Genomic DNA, 19,357 nt, shown 5'->3' with positions numbered 1-19,357 from the left:
AAATTACTAAATTAAAAATTATATTTGCCCAGTAACAGGAGCAACATAAGATCAAAACATCAATTTTCTCGAATATTGCTCTAAGTTACTACTCATTCTGAACTTCTGTATTACTATGTAAATGGTCTTGCATTATATACCCATATAACCAGTATCCAAGTTAAGAAAGAGAACATTACCAGTTTTCCAGAGAAGCGTATACATATATTTTTAAATGGGGTGTATTTTCTGCTATCAATCTTTGTATGGACAGTTTTCACCCACATTTGCAATTTAAAACTTACTTCCAGTTGAAATATTCGTTCCTGTTCCTTGCAACCCTGTTGCTCATCAATTTCAATGGCTTTCCTCATTACTGCTGCCATTTCTGTTATTTGATCAACATGTGCTTGTAATTCCTGAAAAAAAGAGAGAGTAGTTGCAAATCAGTGAAATACTTTATTTTTGGATTCTCTCCTTTAAAAAAAAATCTGCATTGCCACTTAATATGAATGTAATATTCTTACATTGCCATTTAACGTGAAGGTACTATATCAAACATATTTACAAAAAAGTTCACTGACCATCAGTGTGCTTTTGAAATCAGATTTCTGTTAGGGCTACAAGTAAAGATAAGCAGCACAATATAAACCCACTAGCTCTATTTCACATTCTTTACACCACAAATGATCAACAGTTTTTTTAATACCTACATATACTACAAAGTAATGGGAAAGACAAAATTGACAGTCTCTTTACCCCTAATGTCCTCATGATTTACAAGTCTTTTCTATATTATCCTTGTCTAAAAATTAATCTCAATGCAACCTAGACATTTTTCCAGACTATAATCCTTGAGAGTAGGAACTGTATCTTGTTTATATTTGCCTGTGTCTGGTGCATAATGTATAATAAACATTGAATAAAATGAACAGAAGTCTGCTTTTGAACATTAAAATATTTTTTTAAAGAAGATTTTATTTATTCATGAGACACACAGAGAGAGGGAGAGAGAGAGGCAGAGACACAGGCAGAGGGAGAAGCAGGTTCCATGCTCGGATGTGGGACTGGATCCTGGGTCTCCAGGATTATGCCCTGGGGCTCAAGGTGGCGCTAAACCGCTGAGCCACCCAGGGATCCCCTGAGCATTTAAATATTAAATGGCCTTTACAAACTGTTCAAAATATTTAAGTATAAAATAGCCACATGTATTGGTGCAGCAGACAGCATAAATTTCTTCCAATCTCATGCCATTATTTTTTTCCACACCTATGATATTCCAGGCACTATGCTAGGCAATAGGAATATGAAACCTATCAAGACACATTCCCTGATTTCAAGGAGCTTTTAGAGTCAAGTGAAAGACACGAGGTTTAAGAATCAACAGAAATTTGAGAATAATCATTTTTTTTCAATGAACAGTTTCTCTATACCATTGTTCACTGGCAGTTGAGGGTGATTTTATTATATTGAGGTCAAAATTTAAATGTAAAAGCTAAAAACTTCCCTAATAATCTTGTCTCTTAAATAATTGTATATATCCTATTTGTAAAAAGGATTTGAAGAGAACCTGCAAAACCTACAAAACTAGTGAACTGTGGAAGAAATATGGAGAACAAATAGTATCTTTGGCTTACCACACATTTAGTACTTTCTAACCAACAAAAATGCAGGTCATATTATTTTGACGGGGACACCTATACAATGCTAATGTATATGCAAAAAGAAGGCAAAATAAAAGGACTAATCTACACTATCCAACATGATGCTATATAAATATTAAATAAAATTAAACATCTTTTAAAAAATTAAAATTTCAGTTCCTGAGTTGTACTAGCGACACTTCCATGTGCTCAACAGCTTCATGGGGCTGGTGGCTTCCATGATGAATAGCACAGATGAAGAACATTTCTATCATTTCAGAGAGTGCTATTAGGCAGTTCTGGATTAGATTATGGTAGCAAGAATAGTATCAAGACAAACATCCATCTGTCATAATCCGAAATAGTTTTTAAAAAATGATTAAAATCTCTCCCTCTGGGAAGGGAGCAGAATTTTTTTTTTCAGATTTTATTTATTTATTCATGAAAGACACACAGAGAGAGAGAGAGAGAGAGAGAGAAAGGCAGAGACACAGGCAGAGGGAGAAGCAGGCTCCACGCAGGGATCCTGACATGGGACTCGATCCCAGGTCTCCAGGATCATGCCCTGGGCTGAAAGCAGGCGCTAAACCGCTGAGCCACCCAGGGATTCCCGGGAGCAGAATGTTTAAAAGCAAGTTAAGTACCGGTAACTGCAGCAGCAGATTAAGGGTATGAGAAAAAATTCTGAATACCAACACTTTCTTTAGCTTATCATTTTAGTGTCTTTTTACGGTAAAAGACAGTACAGGAAGCAAATCATTCTTTGCTTTTAAGATGGAAGAAAATGAAATTCTACTGATTTTTTTAATAGTATTTTTATAGGCCCAGTTCAATGGTTCATTTATTACACTAAAATCCTTAGGGAAATTTCATAGGTCTTTTAATGAACATAAGAGGCCAAGACCTATGCTTTCAAAACTGTCTGAAAGGCAAGAAGTGTCAGTAACATATTCTTTGGATTATCAGTAATATAATTCTTGAACTTTCTTGAAATGCCTTTCATTTGTAACTTTTGTTTAGGGTTATTTCAACTTGCTCAATAGTGATCTGCCACACACACACATATACACACAAAAAGACAATATAGCATATACTACTAACACATACATGTAACACCTAAACAAAGGCATTTTTAGGTTATTGTGAACTCAAACTAAAGGACTACAAACGATCAAAAACTGAATTAAAATTGTTCCTTTAATAGTTCAAACAAAATTTTTATGAAATCAGATTAAAATGACTTCCAAGAAAACACCTCTGACGTCCACAAAGAGGAAAACTGTTTATAAAATTTTGCAGCAACAAAATGAAAAGCTGGCTTAACCAATCTTTAAAGCTTGCAATTATCTAACAGGCTGTATATGATATAATACACAGAATTAATGACAGATTAAAGTTTCAATGCTGAATATTTTTGCATGGCTATCAAAAGCACAGTATTTTTAAAAGCAATTTCATTTATTTGCTGATTTAAACTGGCAGGAAAATTCAATGTCAAAGAAGGTTTTAAATGGACCTCCCCCCTTCCATCCACACCCCAAAAGTTGACTGTTTTATTTAGTGTACATTCTGATTTGCTTCCAAGTGCCTCCTCTCCAGTCCATGTTGAGATGCTTCAAAGATGTGTCGAGATGCATCAAGGAAGAATCCTTCGGAGCTGTTACGATGTACCATGTCAATCTGTAGTATAGAGTCATTATAATGTTAATACGGATATTATCCGTAATTTAAAAACTGAATGAGTGTTAGTTCATGCGTGTTAGCCAACTGTTTGAAATGTTTGTTTTTTTAAGATTTCCAAAAAGGCAGCTGTTCAAAAATAATGTAAAAATGAGTATTTGGACAAAAATGAATTCTTCTCAAACTTTATGTTGATTTTTGAATCTGTGCTCAAAACTTCTAAGTGAGGGTGAAATTCTGTACTACGGTGGTCTCAGAGGATCTCTTATGCCAAAATGCTGTTATGTGTAACCCTGCTTGTTACTCTTAAATGTGTTATAAAATTTTTTGTGTGTTTAGGGTCATCAGAGCATCAATACCTAAACACATGTTGGAATCTCATATTTTTACACCTTTATAATACAAGTTTCTCTGCTCATCCACTTCTGCTTGTTGACCTTCCTCTCCCAGTAATTAATTCAAGGCTAGATTTAGATAGATTTTTCTTTCTTGACACCTTCCCAGATTCTCCTCAAGAGACCTAACCTTACTTCCATTAGTATTCCCATATTAAATCATATCTCTATTTTAGGATTCATCCTACCTTATATATTATGTTTGTATCTATCTCCTTTTATACTGTAAATTACTATGGCAGACTAATGGAACTTATTTATTTCATCTTATTATTAATAATAACTAAGCCAGTGCAAATGTAATAATGTTTGAGTTGAAGTGTCTCCTTTTTGGGAAAAATCAAAATCACAAACATTAATATGTATTAGTTGGAATTAACAAGAATTGAACAGTCATTTTATGGAAGGATCAGCACTTAGATGAAGTCAATCTATATAATAAAGGATGGTTTACAGCTATATTAAGAAATGTTTAACTTTGCTAATAATAAAACTGCTCTAATGACTGGTAAAATCTATCGTGTTCTAGAAAATATTTGCTTCTGGCATAGCTACTACCAGATGGAACTAGCAACCTGCAGTATCTTATACTAAACATTTTTTGGTAGAGCAATCTCTTTAGATCTCAAGAAATTTGTTTCTTTTTTAAACAGAAGGGCCTTTTGGAATTTCTCAAGATTGTATTTATTTAACCAATAATTTAAGTCAATTCATCTTTGTACCTTTAAAAGAAACACTATACATTTAAATTTATGTTTTTATAATGATCTCATTAACAATAGATAAATTTGTATTCAAAAGATTGCCACTTAAACATCCAACGTTATTCCTTTTGCTTAGAAGATGAATAGTATAATTAGATAACATTAAACCCATAGTTATTAATTATTCAACTGACACAAAAGGTATCTATTACTAACTTTCTTAATGTGCAAAGTTGTAACACAAAGATCTATTTACTAGGTATTTAATTTTAATAGAAATAATTAATAATTTAAAAGTACCTATAAGCACCACGATGGAAGAATTAAAGACTCTAAAATGTGTTTCAATAATTGAGAAAGATAAAACAAGTCTTAAAACAATGATTTCTTAAATAATGTTAGTTATAATAGTTAGCTCACCATTATCCAATACAGGTAATAGTTAGAAATCACAATATACTAATATTTTTATTTCACACCAGCAGTTAAAATTCAGCTTAAAATGTAAATAGAAAAGGATTATTCTACTTGTCTTCATAGCAGTTTCTAATGAACACAGAGACAAACACAAAGGAAACAGACACAGGGATGTCAATAAGTAAATGAACAAAGGGAAAAACACTAATTTCTAACCAGTTCAGCTCTGTCTCTAAAAATGATGTTAAGTGATACATGATTGGGGGAGGAGGGGTCCAAAATCTTAATATGTTAGTTCTTTTCCTCCCCACTGGCCCCACCCATGTTTTTTCCATCATAATCAGTATTATTTACAGCCTGGATTAATTAGCTTCATTCAGAAAACAGTCTTAAGGAAAACAAATCTACCTTGAGCTGGTTTCAAATTTCTGAAAATGTTTTCAGCATTTCAGTTTTTGTTTTTGCAACAAACGGCAACATACAAATTAGAATATTTCTTAAAAGCAGATTACCTTATAAAATAATTTTGAATTGAATACACTTACCTGTACTTCCCAAATAAAATTTACTTTTGAAAATATGTTAAAGAACTAGGGAACAACAGGAGTTAGGAGAGTAAATCGAACAAAATATGCAGCAAGAAATGACAAAAATAAGGAAAGGCAGAAAACGTCAGAAAGATGAATATTCAATATCATGTTAGATACCTGTGATTTAAAAAAAAAGCCTCAACACAAGTTAATCAACTGTGATTCTTTTTCATTTCAAACTATATTTATAAAATGAACTACCTTGGAGTGCTGCTCTTTTAACTTCGTTATTATACCCGGATCGTCTTTTTTGCTAGCCATTAGAAGTCTAAACATTTGTTCTCGATACTTGCTCATTATCAGTTCCAAGGCAGACTGATGTTCTTCCAGGGATGTACGCAATTCTATCAAGAATAACAAGAAAAATAGTCTATTTTACTCAAACTTGAGTTAAAGATCTACAAAATATTCTCTTCCCCACTATATTTACCAGAAAAGCAACATAAAAGAGGGTGTTTTGAATAGAAAACATCTAAGAATCTTGCCATAAAGAAATAATGCACACCAAATAGAGTCCTTTATTAGCTTTTGAAATGACCATTTAAAGCTCATTTTTAAAGAATTATTTCAACAAACATTTACTGAATAGCAATTAAGTACGAGATAACGCTCTACATTAGGAATACCCAAAAGGCCATGGAGCTCAGTCTAGAAGAGAAAGCAAATACATATAATTCTAATACAACGTGTAAAGTCCAGATCAGAACTCTGATATATATATATATATATGTATGTAGTCAGTGAGGAGAAATTGGTGAAAGTTTCACATTATTGAGATGAACTTGCATTCCTTGAGCTGAAAAAGGAAAAGGCGTTCTACACAGGGAGGCATGAAAGCAGATGGTGGGTTCAGAACTGGTTCAGGACAGCAAGAAGGTTTCATGGAGAAGAGAAGGATGGGAAGGAGACAGAAAAAAAGGCTTGGAATTGATTTTGAAAGCTTCTGGATATGGAAATAAGTATACAATGAAGATTCTAAAGCAAAAGAATAACATGATCAGAGAGATCTTTGAAAAATGAATCGGATGCCTGTGTTGGGAGACAGACTAGAGGGGGAAAAGAAACTGGAATCATTGAGGCCAATTAGGATAGTTCTGGCAACAGACCATGAACATCTAAGCAAGGGACTAAAGCAGTTGTTCTGTAGAGAAGAAAGTGAGTTACTTCATAGGTAATAACGGCATAAACTGGATATTGAGAGTGGGAATCTAAGATGACTCCAAGTAAGGTAGACATTCATATGTAGGAAAGGATAAAGACTACTACATATGATTTGGGCATTTGGACCAGAAATGAGGATACCAAAAAGGAAATTTAGTTGCCCATTTCCCTGTTTTTAAAAATATTAATTGATCCCAAGTTAAGAGTCCAACTGTATATTATAGTTCTTTCAACCAAGTTTTATTTTTTCCCTTTTTTTGTATATATTTTTATTGGAGTTTGATTTGCCAACATACACTATAACACCCAGGCTCATCCCATCAAGTGCCCCCCTCAGTGCCCATCATCCAGTTACCCCTTCCCCCTGCCTACCTCCCCTTCCACTACCCTGTTTCCCAGAGTTAGAAGTCTCTCATGTTCTGTCTCCCTCTCTGATATTTCCCACTCATTTTCTCTCCTTTCCTCTTTATTCCCTTTCACTATTTTTATATTCCCCAAATGAATGAGACCATATAATGTTTGTCCTTCTCTGATTGACTTACTTCACTCAGCATAATACCCTCCAGTTCTACCCACGTTGAAGCAAATGGTCAACCAAGTTTAATTTTAACTAAAATCCAATGAACTATGCCTTCCCAAAGAGTATATTTTATGGTATGTGAATTATATCTCAATAGTAATAAAAGAGTATGTGCAAAAGAAATGAAAAAATTTTTAAATAAATGTGAATCTAACTTTAAAGCCTACTCTTTTATTCTCAAGGCATTTTGCTGAGTCACTTAGTAACATAATTCATTATAACATTACTGGTTTTTAGCTTTATTTGTCAAACTCCTTTGTTTTTTACAATTATATGTTCTTAATAATCTTAAAATTATATATCTTACCTTTATTCTATTTTTTAAAGACTTTATTTATTTATTAAAGAGAGAGAGAGAGAAGGGGAGTGGCAGGCAGAGGGAGAGGGAGAAGCAGGCTCCCCAATGAGCAGAGAGCCCAATGTGGGGCTCCATCCCAGGACCCTGAGACCTAAGCCAAAGGCAGCTGCTTAACCGACTGAGCCACCTCAGGACCCCACCTTTGTTCTCTTGTTGCAGTTCTCTGATTTGTCTGTTTTCTTGCTGGATTCCCATAACTAATGTGGACCGTGGCCGATGCCTGGCAACTTCATTAAGTTCTTGAATTTCCTCCTGATACTAATGAAAAGATCAAAAAAGAACATGTTGGGAGAAAACATTTGAAAATATATATCTCAATATATATAAGGGCCTAATCCAGAATATATAAAGAATTCTTACAACTCTCAATAATAATAATAATTTAATGATGATGTATTAAAAATGGGCAAACGATGAGTAAGTTCTGGGGAATCTAATGTATAGCAGGATGACTATAATTCTACCCCCACGTATATACCCAAGATAACTGAAAATATAGGTCTACACAGAAATTTGGACACAAATATTCACAGCAGTATTATTCATAACAGCCCCCAAATAGAAATAATCCAAATGTCCCATCAACTGATGAATGGATAGACACAATGCACTATATCCTTATGATGGAATATTATTCAGCAATAAAAAGGAATAAAAAACTTAAAACATGCTATAATATGGATGAACCTCAAGAACATTACATTTAAAAAAGTTACAAAAAGCCACAGCCACATATTGTATGATTCTATTCACATGAAATATCCCAAAGAGACAAATCTATAGAGATAGAAAGATTAGTTGCCAGGGGCTGAGGGAAGGGAGAGCTAGGGCATACCTAGCTTGCTAATGGAGGTAAGCTTTTGGGGTGAGGAGAATGTTCTGGAATTAGATAGTGATTATGGTTGCACAACCTATGAATGTACTAAAATCCAATGAACTATGCCCTTTAGGAGGGTAAACTTTATTGGTATTGTGAATTATATCTCAATAACAATAGCAAAAGAACATGTAAAAAAGAAATAAAAAACCTAGAAATAAATGTGAATCTAACTTTAAAATTGTACTCCTTCATTTTCAAGGCATTTTGATGTGCTACTTAGTAATGTATTCATTATAACATTTCTGGTTCTTTAGTTGTCAAACTCCTTTGTTTTTATGACTCAGTACCAGATATTAGTTCCTTGGAATGCATGAGTCAAGCTGGACAGTTAGGGAGATATGTAATCTGTTTAAGGCAACAAAACAAGTAAATTTGCTCTATTATTTCCAATAGCTTTGTTAAAAGCGGTATTCCAGGGTTGCTTCCTTTTACAAAATGGATGAGTTTCACAAGAGTAGGCTATGAATATACATTTCCCCCTAAATGATTTCCATCATAAGGAGAGACTATATAATTATCTTAAAGTTGAAAATTTTTATCATAAGTAGGCTTAAAATGGTACCTTAACCCCATGGACCACTGGAAAATTCTTATATACAATTCTTATATAAGAAACTTCCTATGTACATTATAAGGATAATAACTGAAACCCTTTTCAATTTTTCTTTAATTGGTAGCACTAAATGGAAATTAAGGTAGGAAGTACAAATTCAACTGCATAATACATAAACCAGATATCGCCTTATGCCATTTTCGAAAATTCTGTTGTTAAATAACATCACCTAAGTACTTTTACAAAGAAAAATATAAACATTTCTACATTATAAAAATAAGAGAGCAAAATATATCACTATTAGTGAAAGATATTATTGGTCTCTAATATATCAGAACCTAATATATTTTCTAAACTCCAATGTGCAACTCTGCCAGAAAAACAAGCAATCAAATATATGGTTTTTAGAATATACATATATATATCTGTATCACCTGGACATGACAAAATTATATGATAATCTAAAATAAAATTAAAATATACAAATCAAGCTACTTTTACATTTTTATAAAACATTAAAAAAACAGCATTAAGCAGAAATTTATGATTCAAGCAATACATAAATATCTGACTGCTTTTTTCAAAGTGGAATCAACAAGAAAGAAAAGAAATCAAACCTGCTTCATCGCTTCTACTCGCTTATTGAGAGCTGTGGTTTGCTCAATCAGAGATTCTGCTGCATCGTCATGATCTCTCAATCTTTCAACAAGAGCTTTAGCATCAGCAAGTGCCTTCTCAATTGTGCAACTCATTTCTAAAGGAATACCTATAAAATTAAAATCAAGACTCAAAACCAAAGCCAGCTTATCATCTTACTATTTTAGTTTCATGTTAACATCGATATGCTTCTTAAGCTACATTTATTACAGGATTGTTCACTGGGGAGAGAAAACATGTAAGAACACTGTGGTTTTGCTTCTGTTCGGAGGGCACAAGCTTAAAAGTAAATTTATAATATTAAAAAATTAGAGCATATATAAATGATTTGCAGACGTAATCTGCGTGTATTTAAAACAATTTATAGTGGGGAAAAAGTACAAATCAAGTAAATACATTTTATATTATACAGAAATTGTGTTCTTCATGAGATCATTCCCTTCTCCTGATATTTGTGAAAAAGATCACTTTATTAGTCCATAACTCTGTGGTCCATGATTGTCAGTCGCTAGCTATGAGATCCTTTCTAGCCTTTCCTTGGTTAAGTGACCTGAGACACCAACCATTCACAACTCACTTATTGACCAGCTAAAGTCGTCTCTATGTGTCATGCTATGTCAGAGTGTCCTTCAGAGTGTCCTTCTTTTGAAGGAACTACTTTTTAAAAAAAATGTTTTTAAGATTTCACTTATTTGAAAAAGAGAAAGAGGGAGAAAAAACACATGCGTAAGAACATAAGCAGCGGGGAGGGGCAGAGGGAGAAACAGACTCCCTGCTGAGCAGGGAAACCCATACAGGATTCCATCCCAGGACCCAGGAGTCAAGACCTGAGCAGAAGGCAGATGTTTAACTGACTGAACCAGTCAGGCATCCTGACTGGAGGAAATACTTTTTTTTTTTTTTTAAAGATTTTACCAAAAAGTAAAAATAAATAAATAAATATTTTATTTATTTATTCATGAGAGACACGGAGAGAGAGGCAGAGACACAGGCAGAGGGAGAAGCAGGCTCCATGCAGGGAGCCCACCCACATGGGACTCCAGGATCCTGCCCTGAGCCCAAGGCAGGCTTGCTCAACTGCTGAGCCACCCAGGCATCGCTGGAGGAAATACTTCATATATGAAGTATTATAATCCTAAGTCTTGTGCTTTCCTTATTAAGTGGTTAAAAAAATATATGACTTAGAACACCAGCCATACGGTAAATTTTTGGTATGTTAAAAATCAATAAATAATGTTTTTAAGAAGAGCTCAAAAAATTAAGAGACAAAATACGAAACACTCAACAGTTAGCTTCTTCAATTAGTACTGAGACCTCAAAACAAAATCTTAATTTTAAAATAATCTCTTTCAAAGACTTTAATCTTCTGAAACTTAATCTCTGGATTTTTCTCGTTGTAAGGTAAGTTTTACCTTACCTTCTATATGAGCCATCCTTTCTTCAGGGTTTTCTCTAAAAGTAAAATCACACTGTAAATTTACTAGGCCAGAAGCCAGGTCTATAGAAGTTAAATTAAAACTCTGGTATGGATCCAAGCTAAGGGCTATAATTAAGAATTTCATCAACTTTAGGAAGACAGAAATTTGTTACAGAATGCAAGACTGTTAAATTCTACTGTATTAGTTCAAACCTGAATAAGAGGATTTAATCAGAAAAAATTACAATGTAAAACTGCCAATTTAGAAAAATATTCAATATGACATTTCCAGGGAGCTTTAAAAATTAAACAAGCTGGAAATTAATACAATTTCTGGCTCTCCAGATAAAATAATCAAAAGATTGATCTCCTAAGATCTGAGAGGTTTAGAAAAAGGTACTTGAAAAAACAAAAAGCAAAAGGGTCATTAAAGTTACAGATGTCAAAAAAAAAAAAAAAAAAGTTACAACTGTCTCATACTGGCTAAAACACAAAGGACAACTATCCAGTATCTGTCCAAGATGCTGCTCCAAGGAAGACATCAGCATCTGTCCTTTCTCTAAACTTCCAAGGAGAATTACCTAAACTTATACATGGATAATAATACAGATTTCTTATTCATATGGGAGCCACCACATCTCCCATTAACCAACCCCACTACTATGAAACATGAGATCTTTCAGAGTAAAATTCTGAAGTTATTTACACCCCCTCACCAAAAAGAAACAAAATCAAAGAAACAAAACTGGGAGAGAGAGGAGGGAGCAAATTGACTTGTAATGAGAGAGAAAAAAAAAAAAAAAGACTATTTGTCTTACAGTAAAGAAGATGGGTTCTAACAGATGATCAAAGGAAATAATAAAATAAAAAAACAAATTTTAGAAAAAGCCTAGAGAAAACTGGAAAAGACTTTAGAGACAGTTTACCTTGGCTTAATAAGAACAACTCAAGTACTAAGAACTTCTAACAATCCTAGGTCCTAACCTGTAATTAATATTATTGGGACCTCTATCTGAAGAATACGTCTTTATGCTGCGTAATACAACATCTACAAATATAATAAACATTATTTTTTTTTCAAAGAGAATGTACTAAGGCTCCTACATACAATTAGATGATAGGTGATATACACATGAAAAAAAAACTATATGGTGTAAAATTCAGTAAATTGCCTCCCTCTCAGCCACCCCCCACCCCCGCAAGGGGAAAAGAAAAACAACAAAACAAACAAAAAACAACTAAGCTCCTAGATGCCTCTGGATAAAAGAATCCACAGAGACTGACAGATTAACTGGAAGAGTCCTAGGAATCTAGATGGACTCTTCCTAGGGAATCATAAATCTTTCTTTTTAAAATATGAAAAAGTTATACTGTATTCTGGGGATATTATTTCATAACATGGTACCAAAGCACCATTGCCTATTAAATCCTATGCCTTAATTGAATAGCTAAGACATCCTTTTTCCCTCAGAGCAATTATAGGCCTCAACTACATTGGTCAAAGCACCTTCCAAACTTGTACTAGGTCTTTAAACCTGATGTTGTCATGTTGCAACCACTCCATATTTTCTACTAGTTGAATAATTATGAAATGCTGTTACTTTCTCCTTTTCATATTACTATCCACTAGTGACACACTTACTCCAACACCAATCTACAGAAAGAAAATTTCATGATTGTGTTTCCATAAATCATGAGGTGTCCAAACCCAAAACAAAACTGCTGAATTCTCTAGGGCCTAATCTTGACTTTACTGCTTATTAATAGGTTTTATATTAAACATAAAAAGTGACAATACCAGGCTCGACATACAGTAAATACTTCACTCTTATAAAATTCAATTTCTTATTGGAAGCCAAATTGATCAAATGACTTAAGTGGAGCTATGACAGAATAACTTGCTTTAAAAAAAAAAAAAGTAAGTTTATACTAATAGCTGGATCATTTTTGGAATGATTCACTTTTTTGAAATATTGCAAAGGAAAAGAAGTTCCTCAGATATCCTTTATTAAACAATGAATACATTAACTATTTGATGGTTTGACACTACCCAAAATAAGAGAGACATACAATAAAAAAAAAATACCATATGAGCTAGTATGCTATGTATGTACTAGTATATATAGTATAATTATATAACCATCTTATACTATAAACAGATTTCTTTGACTCCAAGTCCTAATGAAAGGGCCTCATATAAAACAATAAAATCATAACAAATCTACAGAGAAGTTCAAAGATTCCATCATGGACACCCAAAATGTGGCCTGACAAGCATAACCAATAATTTGGGCACAGAAGCAGCAATTTGAAAAGTGCCTGGGGTATATAGGCAGGAGATATATTTTCTAATTTCAGAACATATGCTGGAGGAGCAGGGATATTCGGGAGATTTCTCCAAGAAGAAAGTGACAGTGGGGGCCATTTCTCTTTCCCTCCCCTAGCCTAGATAGCCAGACACCTGTAGGCACTAGCGCTAATACTCTCCACCTTTGCTGGTACTGCATGCCCTGCCCCCACATTCCCCTGCCATCTGCTTGTTCCAACCCACCCACCTTGGTAGGCATCCCTCTGAAGAGGCTCCTGCTCCTCCACATCCTGCAAGCAGCGCTGGCAGACAATGGTGCCATTCCAGAAACTCCTGCCCTGGGAAGGGGGTGGATAATCCTACATACCAGCTTGCCCACAGTTTCAGGAGCCAAGTCTTTTAGCAGACAGTACAGGAAGAATGCTCTGCCATATGGTGCAGCTGCAGCCAGAGGCTACCAATAGAGAGGCTAATTGCAGACATACAGCCTGACTACTGACCCTGCCCACCTCTCGGCCAACTGTATTCTCACCCTGGCTCTCAACAACTCAGGGACTAAACCCTGCCCAGTGCTCCCACAATAGGCAAAGCAGGTTACTGCAGCCAACTACGCTAACAGCCATGAGAAAACATGGCTCAGCCACGACAGGAGGGCACATATAGCCCACACAGGGGATACTGCTGTAATATCTGATTCTGGTGACCAGAGGACATTGTGCTATAGGGCACCACAGGACCTCTTCTCTATAAAGTCACTATATTCAAGACAAGGAGTTGTGGCTGACTGTCATAATACACAAAAACAATCACAGAGAATTAGACAAAATGAAGAGATGGAGAAATATGTCTCAGATAAAAGAACAGGACAAAAATAACAGCAAAAGAGCTAACTGAAACTAAGGCAATATATGCCTGATAAAGAATTCAAAGTAATGGTTATGAAGATACTCAGTGAACGTGAGAAAAGACTGAATGAACTCATGAGAACTTCAACAAAGAGAAAATATAAAATAGAACCAGCAAGAAATGAAGAACTCAACAACTGAAACAAAAACCACACTAGAAGGAATTAACAGATTAGGGGAGGGAGAAGAAGGGTCAGCAATCTGAAGACGGGGTAACAGAAAGCAACCAAGCTGAACATCAAAAAGAAAAAAGAACTGAAGATGAGATTAGAGTAAGAGAATTCAGCAACATCATCAAGCATAATAACATCTGCAACAGAGATCCCAGAAGGAGAAAAGAGAAAGGGAGAGAAAATCTATTTGAAGAATAGCTGAACACTTCCCTAACCTGGGAAAGGAAACAGACATGGGGATCCTCCAGGATCTAGGAAGCACCAAGAGGCCCCAACAAGATTAGCTCAAGGAGGTATACACGAAAACACATAATGATTAAAATGGCTAAAAGTAATGACAGAGAATTTTAAAAGCAGCAAGAGAAATGAAAGCAATAATAAACAATGGAAAGTCTATAAGCTGATTTTTCAGCAGAAGCTTTGCAGGCCAGAAGAAAAGTGGCATGATATATTCAAAATGCTAAAAGGGGAAAAACTTGCAAACAAAAATACTCTACCTAGCAAAGTTAGCATTGAGAATAGAAAGAGAGGTAAATCACACCAGTGAGAATGGTGAAAATTAACAAGACAAACAACAAATGTTGGAGAGGATGTGGAGAAAGGGGAACCCTCTTGCACTGTTGGTGGGAATGTGAACTGGTACAGCCCCTCTGGAAAACTGTGTGGAGGTTCCTTAAAGAGTTAAAAATAGAGCTACCCTACTACCCAGCAATTGCACTACTGGGGATTTACCCCAAAGACACAGAAGCAGTGAAAGACCGAGACACCTGCACCCCAATGTTTATAGCAGCAACATCCGCAATAGCCAAACTGTGGAAGGAGCCTCAGTGTCCATCAAAAGATGAATGGTTAAAGAAGATGTGGTATAAATATACAATGGAGTACTACTCAGCCATTAGAAATAACGAATATCCACCATTTGCTTCAATGTGGATAGAACTGGAGGGTATCATGGTGAGTGAAGTCAATCAGAGAAGGACAAACATTATATGGTTTCATTCACATGGGGAATATAAAAAATAGTGAAAGGGATTAAAGGGGAAAGGAGAGAAAATGAGCGGAAAATATCAGAGAGGGTGACAGAACATGAGAGACTCCTAACTCTGGGAAATAAACAAGGGGTAGTGGAAAGAGAGGTGGGCAGGGGTTGGGGTGACTGGGTGATGGGCACTGAGGAGGACACTTGACAGGATGAGCACTGGGTGTTATAGTATATGTTGGCAAATCGAACTCCAATAAAAAAAATATACAAAAAGAAAGAAAAGAAAGAGAGGTAAAAGGTTCAAGGAATCCATCAACTCTACATCAGCCTTACAAGGTATGCTACAGAGAATTATTTGAGTGGTAAGAAAAGACCCTAAGTAGAAATAAGGAAAAAATTTCACAGGTAAAAACAAATCTTAATAAAGGTAGTAGATAAATCACTTATAAAATATGAAGATTAAAACTCAACAATAATAAAATATGTCTACAAAAATTGGGGGATACACAAAATAAAAAGATTTAAAATATGACATCATATACAGAAAATGTGCAGGAAGAAATACCAATTTAGGCTTTTAGAATGTGTTTAAACTTAAGCAACCATCAACTTAATACAGACTGCCATACATATAAGTTACTATATATGAACCTAATGATAACCAAAAACCTATTAATATGCAAAAAATCAATAAATAAAGGAATCCAAGCATAAGACTAAACAAAGCCATCAAACCACAAGGGATGTGAGCAAGAGATGAAGGAAGGAACAGAGAAGAACTACAAAAATAACTACAAAACAATGAACAAATGGCAATAAGCAAATACCTATCAATAACTACTTTATTTTTTTAAGATTTTATTTATTTATTCATGAGAGACAGAGAGAGAGAGAGGCAGAGACACAGGCAGAGGGAGAAGCAGACTCCACACAGGGAGTCCGATGTGGGACTCGATCCCAGGTACCCAGGATCCCACCCTGGGCCAAAGGCGGCGCTAAACCGCTGACCCACCAGGGCTGCCCCTAATAACTACTTTAAATATAAATAAACTAACTGCTCCAATAAAAAAACACAGAGTAACTCAATGTATAAAAAACAAGACCCAGGGCAGCCCCGGTGGCGCAGTGGTTTGGCACCACCTGCAGCCCGGGGCCTGATCCTGGGGACCCAGGATCAAGTCCCACATCGGGCTCCCTGCGTGGAGCCTGCTTCTCCCTCTGCCTGTGTCTCTGCCTCTCTGTCTCTCTCTGTGTTGCACATGAATAAATTAAAAAAAAAAAAGACCCATCAAAGTGCTGCCTACAAGAGACTCACTTCAAACCTAATGACATATACAGACTGAAAGGCTGGAAAATGGAAAAACATAATCATGCCAATTTTTCAGATAAAATACTTTATTATTACTATTTTTAAAGATTTTTAAGAAATCTTTAGACATGGAGCTTGAACTTACAACCCCAAGATCAAGAGTCTCATGCTCTACCAACTGAGCCAGCCAGGTGCCCCAGATGAAACAGACATTAAATCACAAATTGTAGCAAGAGACAAAGAAAAGCATTCCATAACAGTAAAGGAATCAATCCATCAAGAGGATATGTCAATTGTAAATATCTATGCATCCAAACAGCAGCACCCAAATATGTAAAACAATTATTAATAGACATAAAGGGAGAAGTGAACAGTAATATAATAGTAGGGGACTTTAACACTCCATTTACATCAATAGAAAGATCATTTAGACAGAAAATCAACAAGGAAACAATGGCTTTGCACGATGTATTAGACCAGATGAACCTAACAGATATACGCAGAACACTGCATCTCAAAACAGAATACACATTCACTTCAACTGCACATGCAACATCCTCCAGTATAGTTCGCATATTAAGTGATAAAACAAGTTCCAATAAATTTAAGAAGACTGAAATCATACCGAGCATCTTTTCCAAGCACAGCAGTGTATGAAACTACAAAAACTCTGGAAAGAACACAAATACATGGAGGTTAAACAATATACTACTAATGAATGGGTCAACCAAGAAATCAAAGAAAAAATTAAAAAATACATAGAGACAAATAAAAATGAAAACACAATGGTACAAAATATTTGGGAAGAAGCAAAAGTAGCTCTAAGAGGGAAATTTATAGTGATACAAGCCTATCTTAAGAAACAAGAAAAATCTCAAACAACCTAATTTCATACCTAAAAGAGTTAGAAAAAGAACAAACACAGCCCAGTGCCAGCAGGAGGAAGGAAATAATAAAGATCAGATCAGAAATAAATGAAATAAAAGCTATAAAAAATAAATAGAAAAGATCAAGGAAACCAGGAACTGGTTCCTTGAAAAGATCAATAAAACTGATAAACCTTTAACCAGTTTCATCAAGAAAAAAGGAAGACTCAAATAAAATCAGAAATGGAGAACCAACAACCACCACCACAGAAATACAAAGGATTAAAAGAGAAAATCAGGAAAAAGCATATACCAACACATTGGACAACCTATAAGAAATGGATAAATTTCTGACAACATAGAAGGTTTGTCCAAAACTTAACCAGAAAGAAATAGAAAATTTGAACAGAGCATTAGTAATGAAATTCAATCAGTAATCAAAAAATTCCCAAAAACAGAAGTCCAGAAACAGAAGGTTCCACAGGTGAATTCTACCAAACATTCTACCAGAGAAGTTAATACCTGTTCCTAAACTATTCAAAAAACATAGAAGAGGAAGGAAAACTTCCAAATTTATTCCACGAGGTCAGCATTACCCTGATATCAAAACCAAAGACACCACAAAAAAAGAAGCTACAGGTCAATATTTCCATTGAACACAGATGCAAAAACCCTAAATAAAATATTAGCAAACCGGGACAGCCCCGGTGGCTCAGTGGTTTAGTGCCACCTTCAGTCCAGGGCCTGATCCTGGAGACCTGGGATCAGGTCCCACATTGGGCTCCCTGCATGGAGCCTGCTTCTCCCTCTGCCTGAGTCTCTGCCTGCCTCTTTCTCTCTCTCTCTCTCTCATGAATAAATAAATAAAATCTTAAAAAAAAAAAATCAGCAAACCGCATTCAACAATACATTAAAAAAATCATTCAACACAATCAACTAGAATTTATGCCAAGGACACGAGGGTGGTTTGATACTTGCAAATCAATATGATATATCACATTAACAAAAGAGAGGATAAAAAACATATGATCACTCTCAATAAATGCAGAAAAAGCATCTGACAAAATACAACATCTATGCATGATAAAAAAATGTCAACAAAGTAATTTTAGAGAGAACATGCCTCAGCAGAACAAAGGCCATATATGAAAAACCCACAGCTAATATCATACTCCATGATGAAAAACTGTAGAGCTTTTCCTCCAAGATCAGGAACAAGAAAAGGATAACCACTCTCACCAATCTTATTCAACGTAGTACAAGAAGCTCTAGATGCAACAATCAGATGAGAAAAAGAAATAAAAGGCATCCAAATTAGTAAGGAAGAAGTAAAACTGCCACTAAACACAGATGACAGGATACTATACATAGAAAACCCTAATTACTCCACCAAAACAACTACTAGACTAGGGGTGCCTGGGTGGCTCAGTCAGTTAAGAGTCTGCCTTTTTTGGCTCAGATCATGGTTCCCGGGGTCCTGGGATCAAGCCTCACATTGGGCTCCCTGCCCAGTGGGGAGTCTGCTTCTCCCATTCCCTCTGCCCCTGTGCGTTGTCTTTCTCAAATAAATAAAAATATTCAAAAAACTATTAGAATAAATGAATTCAGTAAAAGCTTCAGGATACAAAAATATACAGAAATCTGTTATATTACTATACACTGATAATGAGGTAGCAAAAAGAGAAATTAAGAAAACAATCCTCTTACAATTGTTCTAAAAATTAGAAAATACCTAGGAATAAAATTAACCAAGGACGTGAAAGACCCAAATTCTCTAAACTGTAAAACAGCGATGAAAGA

General features: G+C 35.1%; 1 protein-coding gene across 3 annotated transcripts in view; it reads right to left on the bottom strand.

Moving 5' to 3' along the window:
- FGFR1OP2 (FGFR1 oncogene partner 2) overlaps positions 1-19,357 on the bottom strand; it is a 32,076-nt gene that overhangs the window by 4,093 nt on the left and 8,626 nt on the right. For 2 of the 3 annotated variants that reach the window (XM_041736613.1, XM_041736612.1), the window contains exons 2-6: positions 9,558-9,706; positions 7,648-7,765; positions 5,610-5,752; positions 3,189-3,302; positions 285-398 (exon numbers count right to left, since the gene is read on the bottom strand). In XM_041736613.1, coding sequence (XP_041592547.1) covers positions 285-398; positions 3,189-3,302; positions 5,610-5,752; positions 7,648-7,765; positions 9,558-9,692 — 624 coding nt within the window. In that variant the 5' untranslated portion in view covers positions 9,693-9,706. The remainder of the gene's footprint in view (positions 1-284; positions 399-3,188; positions 3,303-5,609; positions 5,753-7,647; positions 7,766-9,557; positions 9,707-19,357) is intronic. The other variant, XM_041736614.1, reaches the window with a different exon arrangement.

This window comes from Vulpes lagopus, chromosome 21 (assembly GCF_018345385.1).
Source record: "Vulpes lagopus strain Blue_001 chromosome 21, ASM1834538v1, whole genome shotgun sequence".
Lineage (NCBI taxonomy): Eukaryota > Metazoa > Chordata > Mammalia > Carnivora > Canidae > Vulpes > Vulpes lagopus.
The sequence above is the reverse complement of the archived record's forward strand: the minus strand, read 5'-3'. Positions and strand labels throughout refer to the sequence as shown.